Below are 20,958 nucleotides of genomic sequence, written 5' to 3'. Positions count from 1 at the left end.
TTTATTTTCTTCAAAATATGACAGGCAAAAACAAAAGCTCAATCTTAGGCATTACTGGCTTTTCATGTCTCACTGTCTCAATTTCCATATCTAGACAACCAGGATGGGGTTGGAGGTTGCACTCCATTTTTGAAGTCTTTCAGTCTTAAAGTTTTTGGATTCAATCACATAACAGTACTTCTAAACAGAAGTAGCTCTTTTGGATTTGGAAATCTTTCTCTTGATAACAAGGAAACAAAGGATTCCTTGGACTTTACTACTTGAAGGACACTTGGCAACACTTAGTGTTTCTTAAAGTAGGATTCCAGGACCACCTGCTCAGAATCACTTGCCATTAAGAAAATGCAGACTCCAGGGACTTGTCATAAACTTACTGCACTGCTTTGGATGTATTATGTCCCCCCAAAAACTCCAGGTTCTTTGATGCAATCTTGTGGGGACAGATGTATTCGTGTTGATTAGTTTGGAATCTTTGGATTGGGCTGTTTCCATGGAGACATGACTCAGTCAACTGTGAGTGAAATGTTTGATTGGATAATTTCCATGGAGGTGTGTTACCCCACCCATTCAGGGTGGGTCTTAAGTGAATCACTGGAATCCTATAAAAGTGTTCACAGACAGAAGGAGCTGCTGCAGCTGAGACAGTCATTTTGGAGATGGGCATTGGAAGTAGACTTTTGCTACTCCAGAGTAGCCTGGGAGAAACTAAGTGAATACCCCCAGATGCCTAGAGAGAAACATCCTGGGAGAAAGCCATTTTGAAATGCAACCTGGGAGCAAGCAGACACCAGCCACATGCCTTCCCAGGTAACAGAGGTATTCTGGATGCCAATGGCCTTTCTCCAGTGAGGCATCTATTGTTGATGCCTTAGCTTGGACACTTTATGGCCTTAAGACTGTAACTTTGTAATCAAATAAACCCCCTCTATAAAAGCCAATCCATTTCTGATGGTTTGCATTACAGCAGCATTAGCAAACTGAAACACTTACTGAATCAGAATCTCCAGGAGAGGAGCCTTGAAATATGCATTCTAAGTATACTCCTTTAGCAGTTTCTTAAGTAGAGCAACATAATTATGATCCAAGCTCCTTGTTCCTAAGTGTGGAGTGAAAACACTATGAGATAAAGCATCTCCTTATGCATTCTGCTTCCAGCTCCACTGCTGAGTTTACCGTGGGCAAACCATGATTCCTCAAACATTATATATTTGAGAAAAACATTTAGTAAAGTTTGCCTCACATACTAATGTGGCATGTTCCTAGACTGAGAAAACATTCATGGAGTTATTCAGTGCCCTTAGGGGAGATGCTTGTGAAATTCAGTATGGTGTTCTTTATACATGCTGGTATCCAAAATTATGGTTTGCCTTAGGAAAATTTGTGGACTTCTCTTTTCAAATTATCTATATTGTAATTTCTAGCTTTCCTTGCCAGGGATGTTCCTATATATTTTTTCTTTCATTAGTTGCCAAATTGTTGAGTACCTACTATGTAGCATGCCTTGTTCTAAGGATATAATAGTAAACAAGTAGAAAATTCCTCTGCCTCATTGGAGCCAGGAGTACATATATACTGTGCCAGATGGTAAGTGCTATATAGATTTAAAAAAAAAAAAAAAAGGCAGGATAAAGGGGAAAAGGCATCTAAGAGAATGGTTTGCTATTCAATGTTGAATGATTAAGGAAGGAATCTCTAATATGATGATTGGTGAGCAGAGACATAAAGGAGCAGCCATAGAGTTATTTGCATAAAAGGAACAGCAAGTGCTAAGGCCCAGTGGCAGGAGCAGATTCACAATGTGGTGGTGATGAAAGCCTAACTTGATGAAATTAAAGAGAAACTAAGAGGGGGAGAAACGGATACCGCGAATATAGGCAACTCTTTCAAGGATCTTGGTTATAAAAGGGAACAGAGAAATGGGACAGTATCTGGCAGGGTAAACAAGGTCAAGAGAAGATTTCTGTAGTGGTGGTACAGTTGTGAAGACTAGAGAAATGTCAGTATGTTTATGTGGAATGATGCAGTAGAGAACAAAATATCGATGCTGTAGAAGAGAGAGGGGAGAATCACTGGAGTGACGTTCTTGAGTCAGCAGTAGGGGCTGGCTCCCAGTGTCCAGGTGGAACAGTTGAGCAGCTGGCCTCAGAGAGGAACATGGATGTCTTCTTTTTCTTCCTGTTTTCCTTACTCGCTGATTCCCACAGTAACCTTACTTTCAGCCTACCTGCCTCTTATGACCTTCTCATGATACATAAATTCTTTGTTTCCTGATGTACGCGTAGTCCTTCAGGAAGAAAAAAAAAGCTATTCATAAAACTCTCCACTGTAGAGCAAGGCTGAAATATCTTCTCTGCCAATTATTAGTTCTGCTGTATGGGTCAAATGAGATTTTACAAAGAAGAATCCTTTAGAAACTATCAATCCTTGAACTTCATTACAGAATTGAGAAAACAAACCACTATCAAAACTGTAACCATGTTAACTGGGCTCCTCAGCACATGCACTGTATGTACCTTTGTCTTTTCTCTTTACCTGTTCTATATTGAATGACCACAATTTTTTCTGCTACCTCCTACTGACACTTTGAGTCTAAGGTCTAAATATTACCTCACCTGCTGGGGTAACTCAGAGCCAAATGAAAGTCTGCTATTCTGGTCAGTTGTTAAATTTGTCTCAATACATTAAGCCAGGCAGGAGTGAGTTATTTCAGCAAAATTATGATGAATTAGACTGAGAGTGTATAGTGCCACCTGCTGGAATTAAATTGTAAAGAAAAAAAAAATGCTGAGAGCTCTCCATGGTTTCGTCCCATTTCTGTAGTCATGTGTTATTACCTGCTTTATTATTTTAAGTCACTCAAAGTCATGATCCAGCTTTAGTTAATGGTACTGTCTGCCATCTACACTCTTTTCTGATACTAAGATGCTTCTCTGTGCATTCCTCTTTTTAAGATATCCCTTTTCTCCCTGTAATTATTCAATATCTAAAGCTATCCTTAAGACTAGCTGCACTTGATTATAATTTCTCTTAGAATCACTTGTGTTTCTTTTGACAGAAATTAGATTATAAATGCTGGCATTTTAAGGGACATTAAAGATAATCCAGTTCTAAGTTTTGACACAGAAACTCTTTGAAAATTCTAGATGTAATCCTCACTTCACAGATCAGTAAACTGAGGCCCAAAAAGGAGAAAAGACAAAGCTAAGATTAGAACTCAGTATACTGAATCCCAGACTATTCTCTTTACCAGGTAAAATGCTATGAGCTACAATAAAAATGGCTTAAATAATGGATGTTTTATATAGGAAGTCCTGAGGTAGGTGGCTCCAGGAATATCTAGGGGTTAAGTTTGTCACAAGGACTCACATGTATCCCCTCTCTGTTCTCCTCAGTATATCCGATGTTTGCGAGATTGTTCCAGCGACACAAGGAACCACACCCTCACACCTAACACCAGGAGGCAGAAAAGTAACTACCTTTAGCTTATGTATCTTAGGAGCTAAGAAATCTTTCCCCAAAGTTCACCCAAAGACTTCGCCTGATGCCTCCTTGAGCAGGAGGCAATGGTGAGCCCCATTCTAAGTGGGCTACCGACAAGCAGCAAGGAATTGCCACGATTAATTTAGACTCCGCCCTCTCGGCCTGGAGCAGGGAGGGCCATTTTTGCCTGAAACATATGACTCTGTGGAAGTATGTAGATTCCTGGACAAAATGAGGTCCACTCACAAGGAAAGAGGTGGGAGTGACTAATTATTGGAAGGCAATTCTTCATGGGTCTCTCCTATTTCTGCATGTCTTCTGAGCAAAGGGTATTGATAGTTTTGTTCTAGACTACCTTTTCAAGGATGTTTGTATAACAGTCTTGGAAGACACTGATAGTGTCTTCCTCTGGGACAGAAAGTAGATTTGTTTCCTGACCAGTACAATAAAGATAATGTCTCTTTCTTGGAGAAAGATTGAGCAGCCCCTTTAAATATATTCGGATTTCCTAAATTCAGAGTTCTACAGCTGTGATACAGGCCCACAGAATGCATGGCACCCACCTGAGCTGCTCCACATCATCCCTTGGGATTTGGGAAACAAAGACAACCAATGTGAACATGAAGCTCATGCTGCTTGTTGCGTCGTGAGAAAGTCCTTTGTCTCTGATCCAGGAGTCTCCTGTCTTCTTCCCACATCTAGGAAACTATGGCAGGCTAACTTGTTAGCTTGCAAGTAGGGTAACATCTCAGACTTCTCACAGTTCTTAACACAAATGGAAAATAAACTGTTCATGTTTGCTACAGCATTCTTTCTAATGAGCCATGCTATATACATCCATTACTTAAATACTTATTTCTGGAAATAAGAAAAATTTCAGTATGTAAGACATTCCTTTCCACAGACAGAAACAAAGCAACACAGATGTCTCAAACTGAAGACATTTAGTAAGGAAGGTGTCATTGGCTGTGGAATCTTCCATTCTGCCTCCCTTTCATTCACTCACTGACTCTCTCTATAATTATCTCTTTTAAAATGTCAGTTCCTCTCACCCAGAAGACCAACAGCAATCAGCCAAGAAGTAAACTTTAGAAGCTTTTAAAATAGTCTTGCCATCTGACTGAAAGATGGTATTTCTCAAAGGCATCCCTTAGCAATGTCAAGAGAAGCTGACACTGAGTGACAGAAAAAGGAACACTTTCCTTCACTCTCACACTGGGCCTTGCAGCTCCTTTCCTTAGGAAGCAACAGCAGGGAAGTGAGATGTGCTAAATTGTAAATATTTCTTAAGCAGAACATGAATAGAAGTTCTTTAAGGGAGATGCCACTCTCGGAGGCCTTTGGCCTTGATTCCTTCTTACTGCATCTAACTAGGATGAGAGGCATGAAGCTATAGCAAAATCCTAGAGACCTTCTTTCCTTCTCTAGGGTGAAGTGTTGATGTTAATAAGACCATGGCCCAGGAACAAACAGGATCTAGTGTGGCAAGCTAAGAGAAAAATATGGAGGTTTCTGATAACTGCAGATAGTCAAGAGTTTCTCCAAATGGTGACAAAATAAAGACCTGTACAAGAATTCATCATAGCAGAAGGAGAATATAGAAGAAATTAGAGAGCATTTATCCCTTAGAGTCTAACCTTAAGGCTAAACTCAATTTGTCCCTAAATTCTATTTCCCTGATGGCAGTTGATGCCCTTAAGAAGGAACAATGTTTCCTACTTAGCCCAGGAACCCTTGTTCTCTTGCCATTCTGACAAGTTACATTAAAAAATGCATCAACTGAAACTAGCACTACATTACGAGACCAGAACAGATTAAATCTTAAAAACAAGGTTACTTTTTCCCCAATGACTATATGAGAAATACAGGGCAAGATCATTTTGTCAGTCAATCATAATATAATATACCTGTATTCTCATCATACTTCCATAAAAACCTTGGGGAAGGTCATTGGCCTCCAAGTTAAATCCCATCATGATGACCTCTGGAAACAGGGTCTTCTAATTTAGAGGAGACACTTTACTGGAGTGCATGTGCAATCACCACAGGTGTTATAATTAAAGTTCGCTTTCTAATGACAGGAGGCTCAAAATTCCTTGGTACAATTAGGCTCATTAAATTGAGCTGTGCGTCTCATATCCCTGAGCTCAATAAAGTTAATTCCGCTTTCAGAGGGGCCGACGCAGAAGCAGGGGACAGCTCAGATCCTCAGAGAATCCCCCCTCTGTGGTTTTTAAATTAGAAGTTTGATTGCTTGGGACACCATCTCAAAATGCTACCAGCCCAAAGAAGCTGAATTTTCCATTAGCCCAGGAAAAAAAAAAAAAGACAGATATTTAATTAAACTGCTTAGAGATTAGGCAGAAGGCTTATTGATGGATGGAGGGGCTAAATCTCTTTATAAGCAAAGTTAGGAAAATCACTGGTGTGCTGCATCTTTAATGTTTTGAAAAGAATTCACCAAGCCTAAGGGAGCTCTGGACATGTGTGCTGCTTCAGCATTAAACTGCCTTTCCTGCCAATCGCAAGGAAAATACACACTTAAAAACAGGTTTATAAAGCACTAGGCGGTCACAAAGGAACTTTACGTAAAACTTAAAATGTGAAAAAGGCAGTTACTTACAACTAAAGTTGCCAAAGCAACCACCTAACCCATTTTCCTATTGTTAAAAAGTGATTTGTTGGAGAAGGAGGTCCATTTGGGCCAGACCTCTGTAGAAAAGAATGATTTGTGGTCAGTGCTGGAGGGCAGGTTATGTGAAGGAGCTGGCATCCCAGGTAGGAAATAACCAAGGTCTGTAGCATTCGATGCAGGAGAGGGGTTACTCTGTAGGAATGTTGTGCTACCTGTTTGACAGCCACAGGTGTTCCAAGGAACGATCCAGGTCACCTTCACTGTCTCAACAATTCATAGCTCCCTAACTTTCAATAGGGACCATGAAGATTAATGAAATAAAGTTTTGTAAATTCCCCCAAAGCAGTAGCTCTTAACTCTAGCTACATATTAACATGTTTTCTGGAGAGCTTTTAAAAATACCAATGCCTGCTCTAGACCTCAACTGAGTGGAGCTGGACACAGGTGATTCTAATATGCACCCAGGCTTGCCAGTCACTGCCCTAGTAGCTACGTAGCGTTAAGTTGTATGTGGAATCAAAGAGCTCAGGCTTTGGAATCTGACAAACCTGGGTTCAGATCTTAACTCCCCTACTCGTTTATCTAAGACCCCCCGGCACGTGCATAACGTCTCCAGGTCTCAATTTCCTTATCTGGGAAGAGTCACTAATAGTAACTTCTTGATAGGCTGCTGAAGATTAAATGAGAGGATACATGTATATCTGGCAAGCAAACCCCCAGTAGAAGTTTATTTCCCCCACTTGGCTATTAGTGGCTATAGTAGATTGATGTTGTATGCTTCCTGGAATCATTTTACCATGGACCTTTGTAGCAAGTAACAGGCTTAAATTGTTTTTCTCTGCCTGCTTTGTTTTTCCTGTAGAATTCACTGCTATTTGATATCTGGGAGAAAAAAACACTCATGTATCTTTTGTGCTTTCTGCTCCTCCAGCTGCCACAGAAGTGGCCTTTTCATTTGATGTCGGAAATGGGCCAGTGGAGATTGTAGTGAGGTCGCCCTCCCCTCTCAATGATGACCAGTGGCACCGGGTCAATGCGGAGAGGAATGTCAAGCAGGCCAGTCTGCAGGTGGATCGGCTGCCACAGCAGATCCGCAAAGCCCCAACAGAGGGTCACACCCGCCTGGAACTCTACAGCCAGCTGTTTGTTGGTGAGTAATGGAGAGGTGATTATGACTTCTCTCTGTCGGTTTTAATAACCTTCACAATGCAAAAAAAAAAAAAAAAAAAAAAAACAGAAAACAAAACACCAGCCTATGGAGGGTTTTGATAGAGATCTTCCCAAAAGCAAAGATCTGGGCCTTTTGTAGTCTCCTCCAAGACAGAATGGAAGGAGGGAAGGAAGACTCAAGACACCTAGATCCGGTTCTATGTCCCACTCTTTGGATCTTGCAGTTCTCATCTATAAAATCAGGGTTGGGCTGAGTCAGCTCTGGAGTCTCTCCAATTTCTGCAATTTTAGCTTTATGGTTTTAGAACTATATAAAATTTTTTGATCTTTTAGGGCATTTTTAACTGTGTGGATGGAAGGAGGAAAGGAAGGGCGGGAGGGAGAGAAGGAGGGAGAAAAAGAGGAAGGAAGGAAACAGACATGTGGCAGAGTTGCCAAGGACTCTATCAGAGTTCTAGAGAAGGAAGGGTTTTGACACAACTGTAGTTCTTGGCCCTCCAAACTGAGCAACACTAAAGAAGGGCCAACCGCTACACAACACCTGTGTTAGGAAAGCCAGGCTCCAATATCTTTTTTCAAAAACTGAAAAAAAAAAAAAACATAGAGAAGACACAGTTCTCCTCACTCTACATCTAAAATATAATTAGGAGCTATCAGCAAAAGAGGGCTAATAGGGCTCTTTTGGGAGAAATGGGAATCCAGCTATGATTCTGGTTTGGTAGAATCATACTTTTCTAGTAGTAGAAAAGTAACACAAATTTTAAAATGAAAAGCAATACAGGAATGGGGGAAAAAATTCTTTGTATATGTCTGAAAAGTGCAGGAAACTTTTTCATATTTTGGATCCAAAATGAGCGAATAGCATATGACGAGCTCCCTGGATGGCCCAGCAGAGGCTCTTAAACCACTTGGCGATTTGTAGCCGCAGCCAGCCCAGGTGTTCAGAACTAAGTCCTCCATGGCCTTCATGAGCCAGATTTTCCTGAGGGGATGGAGAACAGCCATCATGCTCGTGGTCATTATCTAAGCATGACTGACGCCGGTCTACATTGAGCCAAAGCACTCTTTGGCACAGAGACCTCGCAGGGAGCTCCGAGTCCTGGCTGCTGAAGCAGCAGTGGTAGGACTATGAGGGAGCAGGGTGTCTGCTGGGCCCCCAGCCTGGGAGCCTGGCTGGAAGCCCAGGGCATGGTCAGGGAGTTGGCAAGTGTAAGCTATAGAAGAGAGTCGTGTAGGCTATTCAGGGCAGGCAACTGGTATTACAGCAGCTAGACACAAGCCAGAGCAGGTAGCCATCCTCAGCAGTCGTTGAATGAGAGGTCAAAGTTCAGGAGAGCTGGAGGCTGCTTCAGAAAGCATCTGAAAAAAGTCACTTTCCTAAGTGGCTCTTTAGAGAGAAGATTAGGTCACCTTAACTAATGGCAAATGCCCAGGCTCTGTCCTCTTCTGAAGTGTCTTTGAGGGTTAAAGAAAGCCATTCCTTTTGTATTAGTAAAGCCCACAGAGAGCTGAAATTTCATTCTCATTCCTTCAGGATCTTTTATGTTGCCTGGGAAGCCTAACTGGAGCCTCCAAGGGAAAAATCACTATCTTCAGAAGGACTCAGAGACAAAAGGGGAGCTGGGGAGTCGGTGGCCTCCTCTTCCTCTGACAAATTGTCTTTGAAAAGACCTTTCTCTCCTTGGTGGCAACCTGAATTTATGGAAGAGTTGAGGCTTATTAAATGGACTTTTAAATGAATGAGTGCTATGACCATTCCCTGAACTATGCTTACCTAGAATTCACATAAAAGAGCCCAGTTTCCCCAAACTCGATAATAGACCTTGTTTGGTCAGCTGTTCCTCATTCCCTCTGTATTCCAAAATCATGGATGGGTAATTTGTATACAAAGGAGAAAAACAATTCCAGTCATGAAGTGCACCCAAATCTGGGTATGAATAATAAGCTTATTTCTAATATCTAAAAAGTTTAGGATAAAAAATATGTACAATCCAAATTACAGGAATCCAAATATAGAAAATAGAGCTTGTTCTCATTTCCTGCAAACCTGACTCCATAGCAACAACATAAATGCTGGCTAAGCTGTATGGGGTATCACCTCAAGGCCAAGTGGTTCACATTCTTTACTTCCTTTAATCCAGACAACAACCCTATGAAGTAGATACTATTATAATCCCTGTTTTAGAAGAAACTGAAGCTAACTAATAGCTAGTTAACTCACCCAGAGTCAAGCAGCCAGTAAGAACAAGAGCTGTGATTTGATCCCAGACATTCTGATTCCAGAGACTCAGCTCCTAACATTCATCTATAGCAGGTCCCCGGATTGCCCCAAGGGGCATTTGAAAAAGTGGGGTGGCAGTGGAGGGCTACCTTCAGCTATGGGCTGCAGGCCAAGAGGCAGAACTTCCTGCAATGTGCAAGAGAGCCCATCCCTACAAAGAATTGCACACCCCAAATGGCAGCAGTACTCCATTCAGAAACATTGCTCTTATTAGAGTCTTTAGTGAGGGACTATAGTTAATGAGTAGTTGAGGTCAGGAAGGGCATGAGTTAACACTGGCAGGTATTCTCTGGATCACAAAGTCCCAATGGCAAAAATCAAGGCAGGCAGGGGAGCACAGTCAGACGTAGACACAAAGGGTTTGGATTAACAAAGTCAGAGAGGACTTCATACAGAAACACTCGTGGCAGGGAATGAAGCTATTTTAGTCTCTAGTGATAAGGAAATAAGCTGTTTCATTTCTTTAGCTTTTATGATAAACCTTTTAAGATTGTCAAAGTCAATACTGATCTCTCTATAGCTATGTCTAGAACACATTCTTCTGGTCTACTGTATCTGATCTCTCAGCAGCATCCTGCATGCCTTCCTGGAAATACTTTCTTCCCTAGGATTCCCTACCTCACTACTTTAGTCGTTCCTGTGCATTCTCTTCCTCTAACTTGACTACTAATGCTGAAATGCCACAGAGCCTTCCTCGCTACTTGATCCATACATTTTCCCTGGTGATTGCATCCAGCCCAATGGTTTTAAATACTATATATAAATCTAAAAGTTCAGGCCTCTTTCAGGAGCCCCAGATCCATTTATCCACCTTTCTTCTTGGCATCTCATGTTGGATGTATAATGGCCATCTCAGAGCAAACCTGGGAAAAAAGGACTCTTGACATCTGCTCCCAGATCTATTTCTCCACCAACCTTCCCCATCTCAGTAAATGGCACCACCATCTACTCACTTTATCAACCTAAAATTTGAGGTTTTCCCAATTCTTCTCTTTCCTCTCTTTCCTTCATCATTCCTCATCCAATAGTGAGTCATGTGATTCTACCTCTAAAATGTGCCCCAAATGCATCCATTGCTCTCTATTTGCACAGGTCTCACCCTAATCAAAGCCACAGTTGATTCTTGCTTGGACTATTGCAACTAGTGTCTTAACTGGCCTCCACAGATGATTATCTATGTGGGAACCAGAGAGATCCTTTGAAAATGTCAATCAAGTCATGTCTGATGATCAGGTGCATCCTTCGTTGATTTCCAAAGTCTTGCTCCAGAATTCGAAGTCCTACCTGGCCCCATCCTATCTCCTGGGCCTACTCACATACCACCCTGCCCCCTCTCTCTAGCTCATTCCACTCCACACTGGCCTTCTTTCCATTCCTTGAACATACTAAGCTGGTTCCTGCTTTAGAGCATTTGCACTGGCTAGTCTCTCTCCTGAAATACCTCCCCCAGCTATTGACAAGCCTGCTTCCTCATCATTCTATTACTTCCTCAGAGAGGCCTTCCCTAACCACTCCATCCAAAGTAGCTAGTCATTTATCATTTTAAATTCTCCTTAGAACTTGTGATTTTCTTTATTTTTTTTTTACCTCCCCCTAGAAGGTGAGCAACATGACAGCAGAGACCTAGTACAATGCTGCAGAGGTTGCCCAATGATATATGCTGGGTGAACAACTGAATTAATGCATTAAGTGAATTGTGTATTCTTTTTTGTTAGCTCTCTGAGTTGATATTTGTATACTTTTTTGTTACTTTTCAGAGTTAACATTCATATTCAAAAGTTGATCACCCCATTTCCAAAGCAAGAAGATATTTTTCCTTACAAACTTTCACCTAAATTCTTTTCTCAAAATTTGATATTTGTCCATCCTTGAAAATATCTTTTTCACTCGGTACCACAGACTGAAATCAAGCATGACCGAAGCCAAAAAGAAATAGTCACAAGGAAAGTCAGAATATTATGACAGACAGCACTGCAGATGAATCTAGACCCTGATTACAGTTTTCAGCCTCCCTGATTTCAAATCAAGTTCCTGCCTGTTTGGCAGTAGCTCAGAGTCCTTTTGCAAAGGGTTTCCATCCCAACCCTTGTAACTTGTGCCCTGGTCTCCCCCAGATAGGGAGAGCAAGTAAAGTCTTGATTAGAAATCACTAAGTTATAAAATTAATTTATTCAGTAGCTGAAATCTAGTGTGTGTGTGTGTGTGTGTGTGTGTGTATGAGAGAGAGAGAGAGAGAGAGAGAATATACAGAGCAAAAATGAAAATAAAATACAGAAGGTTTTGAACCTTCTTTCTAACTGGCTTTTCAGAGGACAAGTTGTTTAAACCTCAGCTTGCTTATTCCTGTCTGGGGCATAAACTCTACTCTCCACTGCTCCTTGGACAGCACCCCCACTGCACTACCTGCTCCTTCACAGCTATTCACAAGGTTTACCAGCACTTTTATTACTTTCTTAACCCGATCACCCTTCAACAAGCTCAGCCAAGCTGCCACATCTCAGTCAGCTGCTCTCTTCTCAATAGAACGACACCTGCCAGGGGCAAAAGATGGCCTTTCCCCTGTAAGAGTTGCCATAGTTTTTTCCTGCCCTTTGCTCTTTAGCAATCAAAACTAATTAACTTTTGCAATTCCAGCTCTCTATTTTAGTTACAGTTTTGACATATTGAGTCATGATAGCCACAATTTTTACTGTCTTCTTCATATGCCCCCAACGTAATGAAATTGACAGTCTGTTTTCTTTTAAGCCGTCAACTGAAAGGCGGTCTAACTAACTATTTTCATTGACACCAAGTTACTTTTCTAAGCCAGAAGTTATATATGTGGAAACTTTCAGAGAGATATTGTAAACCTTAAGGAAGGAGTCATTTCTATTTTTCACCTTCTGTGTAAAATAGCTACTGTGCCACAAAAGAACCAATTTTCTCATTACAATTTGAATGGTCTAATTGAAAGAAGACACTTTAATATAAAGGCACCAATTTGCAAACAGTTTGGAAATTCTTTTTCAACAGATTTATCAAATAATTTCTCATATAGATTTTTTATTCTTTCAGTAAGGACCCAACTAAACTTCATGATAATAAATGGCAACTGTCACACAGAAAAAGATTGTAGGAAAAAGCATTATATCAGTCACATAAATATTGAAGAAGGTATTCACAGCCCCAGAGCCCCTCCAGTGATGCACTAAGAAGGTTAGAGAAAAGATGCCCACTTTTATTAGTTCTGAATTCAAACAAACAGGGCTGTTTTCCACCAAATGTTTCATTCTGTTCTTTCTTCTTTCATCAGCCCCCTTTTCAAAGTCCTCCGGCACTTAGGATTACGTGGATTTCACTCTTCAATTTATGGCCCAGTCCTCACCATCCTGGCAGTGTTCCTCTTTCATTCAATTTCACCTTATTATTTTTCCTTTTATTCTCACCATTACCAATTCCATTTTCTCCCTGTCGCTGGTATTCAGTTGAATGTATTTATGTACGTTCTTCTGATCCACCCACTACATATTTGTTTAAATATATATATATGTTCTTAATTTATATTTTATTATATGTGTCATATAAATGGTATTGTACTACATATCTCATTCTGTTTCTTATTCCTTTCACTCAGCCTTATGTTTTTATGATCTATTTGTGTAGCTCTATGAATACCATTTGCATACTGTTTCATTTTATTTATTTACACACATACACACACACCCCGCTTTATTTAGTGCCCTAGGGATGAATAATACCTAGGTTTCCCCCAACTCTTTGCTACTACAAATTCACCCTATGATGAATATACCCTATAATGAATATATGTTCCCCTGTTATGTATCTGTGTGAGGGCTTCTGGGTGTGTATGTGTGAATCAGTACGTGTGTGTGTCTCCAGAATTACTGAGTTAGAGAGTGTATTGCCTAATTTCACTAAATACCTCTTGACTACCAATTTCCGAGTGTAAATCTCAGACTCTGTTGGTTGAATTATCTATTTCTATCAGCAGTTCTATCATCAGTTGCTTCATGTATTTCAAGACTATTTTGCTAGTTAGGTGTGTTCATGATCTTCTTGACTTTTTGTCATCTCACAGCTTTATTTCTGCTATTAAAACTACCACATTTACCTTTTTTGTTTAATATTTAACTGGTGTTTTTGTACAGGTATTTGTATCCTTTTGCTAAAATATGTCATGTTTAGAATCATACTGCAGAATATTTTAAAAATCCAATTTGACAATCTCGATCTTTTTATCCATTTCTTGTAACTACTGTTTTATTAGGGTATATTTCTGCCATCTTACCCTGTGTTCTTGATTTACCAGGTTTTGTTTGTTTGTCCCACCCCCAATCTACCATCCATTGATTGAATTTAATTTATTCTACTGGTTTGAAAGCTGTATATTCTACTTTCATTCCTCTGGCAGCTACCCCTAACTTATTGAGACTCATATTTAGACTCATATTTATGCCTTTTTCCCTGACATCCACTAAAACGTATCAATATCTATGTCTTTCTGAATAAGGCAAGAGCCCAAACACAGCCTTACTATCTGATCCCCACCCTACCTCATTACCTGTCATGCTGATGCCACCTGTGGTTTTAAATGCAGACCATTATGAATATACTCATGTTTAATTGCTTTTTAGGAAACATTAATATATACTAAGTATTTTTACTCAAACTTATTTCTCATATCTTACTACCTCCTTTTGGATTCATTTCCCTTTTTGCTCGAGAGTCATTTTTCTGAGAGACTTTGTAGGTGAATCCTGCTCGTCTTTGCATGCCTACAAATATCTTTATTGGTTTTCATATTTAAATTAACACTGAAATAGATATGAAATTTAAGGTTCAAAGCTACTTTCTATCAACATTCTGGTGATACTACTTTATTGTCTTTTTATAGCCAGTGTTGCTACTGAGAAGTTTAATGTAAATTTCATTCTTATTCTTGTTTTATCTCTCTGAAAGCTTTTACAAATCTCTTATTTTTCTTTAATGCTCTTTAAGTTCACAATAATGCAAGGGTTATTAATGTTGGGAGACTGAGAATCCCTTTGACATGAGGGGATAATAGTATCTACCTCTGAAAGTTAAAACGTGAAAATCTAGTACAACTAGTATCCAATTAGTATTAGCTTTTAAAATAACTAACATTTTGTCATCTTTGCCCTGCCATCATGCCTACAGAATGATTCCAGATCTCTTAGCTCTCTCACCATCACAGAACAATTCACATCTAGACACACATCAGTGCTTTCTGCTATCAGAAACTCTTGCATTCCCTCAATCTCTGTTTAGAAGTTTTCTTCAGTTTAATAGTTTGGAGTCACATATTCTGCCTGTTCTTTCCCTGAGGAAATAAGAAAACCCAGGCAGTGATAATGAACTTTAAAAAAATCCATCCTATTGAATTTTATGAATGAGCACTCATAAGCATTATCTGAAAAAGCAATTCTCCAAACCCCAGCATTTTGCACATATGTACTCCAATATCTAGCTGAGCAAGGCATCACTGATCAACACTTGTCAATCAGGCAACTCAGCACTCAACAATGTGAATCAATTTAACTCCTTCACCACTGAAGAGTCTTAGTCACTCTGAATTTCTCAGCTTAACCAAATAACTGGCCTTTTATTTTATGGTTTCACATTGAGAGTCGAGACTTAAGAGATGATGGAAACAGAGAAAAGGAGACACAGCAGGTACCGCATCTTCATCTCTTTGAGAGGCCCAACATCTCTCCAAGCATAACTCCTTTTGCCCCCTCAACTCCACAGAACAGGTATGGCCACCATGGAGATGAGCCAAGGTGTGGATGAGTCACCTTGGCACAGAAAAGCCACAGCTCTGTTTTCCATCAATCCTTTATGCCAGCTTTTTAACAAAATTTCAGTCACAGGTTCAAGACCTCCAGGTCAGCTCATAGCTCCCTCAATTCAGATACAGACCCACACAGCAGACAAGAAAGAGACATTTATCTAAACTTTTTAGTTTCCAAGAAAACAGTGCAATTAGAAGAGGAACTCCAAGGTTATTCTCTCAAGCAGGGCTGGATCAGCCCGACTTGAAACATCAACATAACCCTTGACTGGCAATATCTTTTGTATCAGGATTATGTGTGCTCATCATCTTAGCCATATTTGGTTTATTGCAACTCTGTGCTCCTGTAGAATTTTGTTTATACTTAATAATAGTATTAATAATAATAATAGCAGGTACTATTAATTAAGCATTAGTGCAAAGAGGTGTGTTACTTCCTACTATTAAAATGCCCCTGCAAGTGTATATTGTTAAGTTGCTTTTTTACATAGGGAGACTGAGACCCAAGGAGGACCTGAGAAGATGTCACAGGCAGTGAGCAGCAAAGCCAATATGCATTTTAAAACCAGATCTTTGTAACTTCAGTCCACGCTTTCTACACTTTTTGCTGCCTCCCATATGTCAAATTGTGCCTTGCCTCATAGTGTGGTTATTTGTGATTGTTTTGGAATTAACCTGCAGGCAAGAAGTATTTCTGGACTATCTATTTAGAACCAGAAATACCTTTCCAGAGCCTTAAACATGTGAATTTACCAGTGACTCCGGTCTTCCCAGTCCCCTATGGTGGCTCCACATTTCTCCCTCCCTCCCCCTTCCCACCTGCCTTCCTCACCTGCAGGGCAGCACCCACTTAACTCTTTATCCTAGAGCGTTCTACGCAGGGATATGCTGGTGGATACTGTTTCTCGATGGGCCCTGTCCTAACTTTCCTATTAAAATTGTAACCTCCCTTATGCCACTCCACTCCCGATCCCACTTACTCTGCTTCACTTTTTCACCCACAGTCATCACCTTTTTTTTTTTTAGCTTCCTAGGCTTCTCAAGTAAATGCCATAAAATAGGTCGTTTGAACAATGGGAAGTTATTAGCTTACTGTTTTGAGTCAAAAACAAAGTCCAAGTCAAGGGATCATCAAGGCAATTCTTTCTCCCCAAAGACTGTCATGTTCTGGGGTTGGCTGCTGGCGATTCTTGGTTCCTCACTTGTCACATGGCAATGCACGTGTCAGCCTCTCCTGGCCTCTTTTTCTGTTTCAGTTTCCATTAGTTTCAGTTTGTGCCTGCTCCCTCTGTGGCTCTCTCTGTCCGAGTTTCATTCGGCTTATAAAGGACTCCAGTAATAGGAATAAGGCCCATCTGATTGAGCTGGTCCACACCTTCTTAAATGAAGTAGGGTCATCAAAAGGTCCTACTTACAACGAGTTCACAACCACAAGAATTAGATTTAAGAACATGTTTTTCTGGGGAGCATACAGCTTCGAACCATCATACTTCTAATACATTATATACTTGCCTTGTTGAATTTATTGTTAAATTTCTCTCTCTCCCTAAAAGAGTATAAGCCCTACAAGGACAGAACTTTTGTGTGCTTTCTTTCATAGTACATTCCAAGCATCTAGAACAGAGCCTGGCTCATGGTAGTCATGAAATATTTATTGAATGGATAAATTAGATTTCATGAATGTGACTTTTGATGTGGTTACTTTCTATGGCAAGTGACAGGCCAATCTCTCTGGACAAAGGTGCCCTGGAATCCAGTTCAGTTCCCTAGAGAACTAAGATTTGAGTTTGGGACACTGCATTTTACACAATTTCTCTCAATCATTATTTTCTCCCTTTTTGTTTAATTTAATCCCTGATTATTTTGCCCCAATTCTCTGTGCATTTTGATGGTTGTATTATTCATTAGGGATGGTTACAGCGTTTTCATAATTAATCTTTAATGGTAATACTTGAATAGCATTCACATGAAAAATGATTTACAAATTAGACCCACATCTCACCTTGGATAATTAACACAGGTCTGACTAATGTGCAGGAAGCCTTTGCTTAGCAGGGGGCTGTCTCCAGTGCCAATGTGTTGCTTTTCTAATTAACGAAGGTTAGGTGGCATTTTTGCCTGAAGACCTACAATTTAAACTTATGACATTTGTTACCAAGAAAGATTTCTATAGAGCATGTAAGTTGAATCTCAAATAACTATCACTGGTTCTAGTGCATTAACATCTTTTGCATAATATATAATGACCATTTTCAGGAGAAAAGATTTTTCTTCATATCGACTAGATCAGTAAAAATACTTTCCAGCTCACTGACTCATTAAAATAAATCAGGGGCCACCCAAGTAAGAAAAAAAAACTTAATTTATTTAGTTGTCCTTTATGTAGAGAGAAATAACATTCGATTTAATTGCTTTCTAAATTAAGAAGAGGGAGTACAAAAATTAATGATTTCAACAAATACGATTTAGACTACAGTTATATGTTGTGGCTAGTTAAGAAGAGGAAGAGGAAAAAAGATTAGACAGCAACATGGAAAAGGAAGACAGAAGAAAATTTAAGAGAAAATGGAGAAGAGAGAAGTTGTACATCATGGATCAGAGCAATTGAGAGCTGGAAAGAACCATTTAGCCCAACCTCCTATTTTACGGATGAGAAAACTGATGCTGAGAGAGATTAAGTGATTCAACGAAGGCCACATGACTGACTAAAGACAGAGGATAGTCCCGACTGGGAGACATGCACAAACTCAAAGGCAGGAAGAGGGACTGATGGGTGTAGAGCCCAGGAAAGGCACAGGACCAGAGAGAATCAAAGTCGGACAGAAAAAGCTGCTCCCTTAAATCCCTTATGGAATGAGGCCAGTAGACACAGGTAACTAAATATACATCCAAAATCTAAATTTTGGCCTTAATGATATAATAAAAATATGATCTAATCTTGATTTATTTTCTCTGCCAATTGGCTCTTTTTAAATCTCCATTTTTTTGTCATTTTAACATTTACTTAAATGAGTCTTAAAATGTCTCTTCTTCAAAGTCTCAGCCATTGCTGAGGATCCATTAAATATGAATTATTTCAAACTTAAAATACACTCCAGATAGATTAAAGATTAAGATGGTAAAAGAAGTAAAACCATAAAAGTGCTAGAAGAAAATATAGTTGAATAATTATATTATTTTGGATTAGGATAGGTCTTTAGAAGCCTAATATCAAAAGCAGAAGTCATATAAAAAAGATAGAAGGATGTAACTACATAAATATCCAAAACATTCGTATAGAAAAAAAGAAACACTATATACAAGTTAAAAGACACACAGCGGAAGGAAATAGTTGCAAAATGTATAACAAAAAGTTAAAATCCCTAAAATTGTTTTAAGTCAATAAGAATTATACCTACCTAACCCTCCCTCAAAAAAAGCAAAGGACAAGAAGAAACCATTAAAAAATAGGAATGAGGGAAAATATAAAGATTAATTCAATTCACGGGATTTGAAGCAATGCAAATAAAAACAAACTCTCCTTTTTTTCTTTTTTTTTTTTTTTGGCATAAATTCAAAGGGAACTGCCCAGCGGTAGCACTGGTGTGGAGAAGGTAGTAATCTCATAGCCTGGTGGTGAAATATAAATTGGTAAATTTTTCTTAGAGGGAAGTACATTTCAAGCACCTTAAAATTGTAAATGCCTTTGGACCCAGCAATTGCACATCTGAGAATTAATTCTAAGAAAAAAATTGAACAAGTGTGCAAAGGTTTTTACAAGATAGTTTTACAGTCTTACATAAAGTGAAAATTGGAAAAAGCTTAACAGTCCAATGGTAATGAAATGGCAAAATAAATGATAATGCACAGAATGGAACACTATGAAGACATTAAAGAAGATATTCTAGTTGTACATTTATTTCTTGGAAAATGTTTCATGATATATTAAATACAAAAATCAAGTTTCAAAACAACATGTTTATCATTATCCCAGCTCATCCTTTGTTTTATTTTTCACGCATATTTTTTACACGTTTTTATTTCTTTACACGTATATTCATAGATAAAAGTAGAAACCGGTATTTGGTAAAAGTGAAAGTAGTTATATCTAAATAGCATTACAGACTCTCTTTTTTATTTTGCTTCTCAGTATTTTTATGATTTTCGCATTAAAAATTATTATATTTGTAATCAGGAAAAACTAGAGGGAGATATCTACAAACAATGATTTTTAAATTTCAGCATATATTGAGAGAATATAACTGTCTTAATTGAGTAGCAATGAAAATTTAAATGAATAGGCATTTATTTAACAAAGGGCTCTTTGGAAAACCCATGTTGCTATCAAAAAAGCCATAGTCACTAAAGTAGTAGAAGCCAAATTGAAATTTTAACAGACAAAGAGTGACTAATGGGGTTGGAATTCTTCCAGATTTTAGCAAAGCCCCAAATCCTCTTCAGCACAGAGGTGCGAAGCTGGGCTGACAACAGATTGCAAAATGGGAAATCCTTCAAAGTGGTTGTTTTTCATAATTTCTTTTGCCATCTATCATCCCCCAGCTTTGATCAAAAGGCATTTCCTCAAAAAAGGGACATTGGATTCCCTTCAACTAATCTACCCAAATATTTTTTAAAAAAATACTATACTCCCTAGAGAATCATTATTCGAAACTATGTTCTACCTAATAAGAGGACTGTAAGGTTTAGGTTTTTACAGATAATAGAGCAAATCCTTTTCCATTTCATTGCTGAGGATTCAGAGACATAAGCAAATACTAACCCATATCTGCAACTAAAGTTTTGATCCATAAGTCTTTTGAGCCATAAGAATGTATACTTTTTCTCAGGATAATAGAATAAGTGACTGGAATCAGGCCCCAACCTGACCAGTCACACCCAAACTCAGACAACCCTACTGTCCATCGCATTTTTAAAGACATCCAAACTTATATCTCAGAAACTCGTACATCTATTTGGTCTCTGATCCAAACTTTATTTCTGTGTCTTAGATGGTAAATACAGAACAGAGTTTAAGACCATAGACTGGGGAATAAGACAGATCTGACACAACTCTGCCACTTAGGAGCATTGAGTCCTGGAGTAAATTCCTTAACTTCTCTAAGCCTCAGTTTCTTCATGTATACAAATGGAATAATGATAATAACACCTACCTTGTAGGGTTATTGTGAGAATCAGGTGAATAACACGCAGCCTTGCTCAGTAAACTACCTAGTATATAGTCCTCAATAGAAGACTAACTTGAGTTTTATTTTTATTAAGGTATCTTTTTATCTAAATCCTGATTAGATGTTTCTTTTAATAATTTTAACTACTATTCATTTCAGATTAATTTCCATCAAACTTGTTATTCTGTGATATGGACTTGGTTATAACTTTGAGTTTCTCTTTTGTACCAGCTGCTTTAAAAAAAAAAAAAAAAAAGCATAGCTAAAGTTATTACAGACACAATTAAATCCACTTGTAATATAATGCTTCATTGAATCCTTCTATGAAATTTGTTAGGAATATTTTAATATTTTCATGCTCATGAACCTCGGTTTAACTCTGTAACTTACTCAGAAAATCACAATGAACGTGTTC

General features: G+C 38.9%; 1 protein-coding gene across 1 annotated transcript in view; it reads left to right on the top strand.

The window, feature by feature from the left end:
* The window catches only part of CNTNAP2 (contactin associated protein 2), a 2,391,149-nt gene that overhangs the window by 2,107,806 nt on the left and 262,385 nt on the right, over window positions 1–20,958 (top strand). Inside the window, exon 17 of the mRNA XM_037835931.1 lies at window positions 7,047–7,265. Within this exon, the coding sequence (XP_037691859.1) occupies window positions 7,047–7,265 (219 nt within the window). The remainder of the gene's footprint in view (window positions 1–7,046; window positions 7,266–20,958) is intronic.

Source organism: Choloepus didactylus, chromosome 5 (assembly GCF_015220235.1).
Source record: "Choloepus didactylus isolate mChoDid1 chromosome 5, mChoDid1.pri, whole genome shotgun sequence".
NCBI lineage: Eukaryota > Metazoa > Chordata > Mammalia > Pilosa > Megalonychidae > Choloepus > Choloepus didactylus.
The sequence above is the reverse complement of the archived record's forward strand: the minus strand, read 5'-3'. Positions and strand labels throughout refer to the sequence as shown.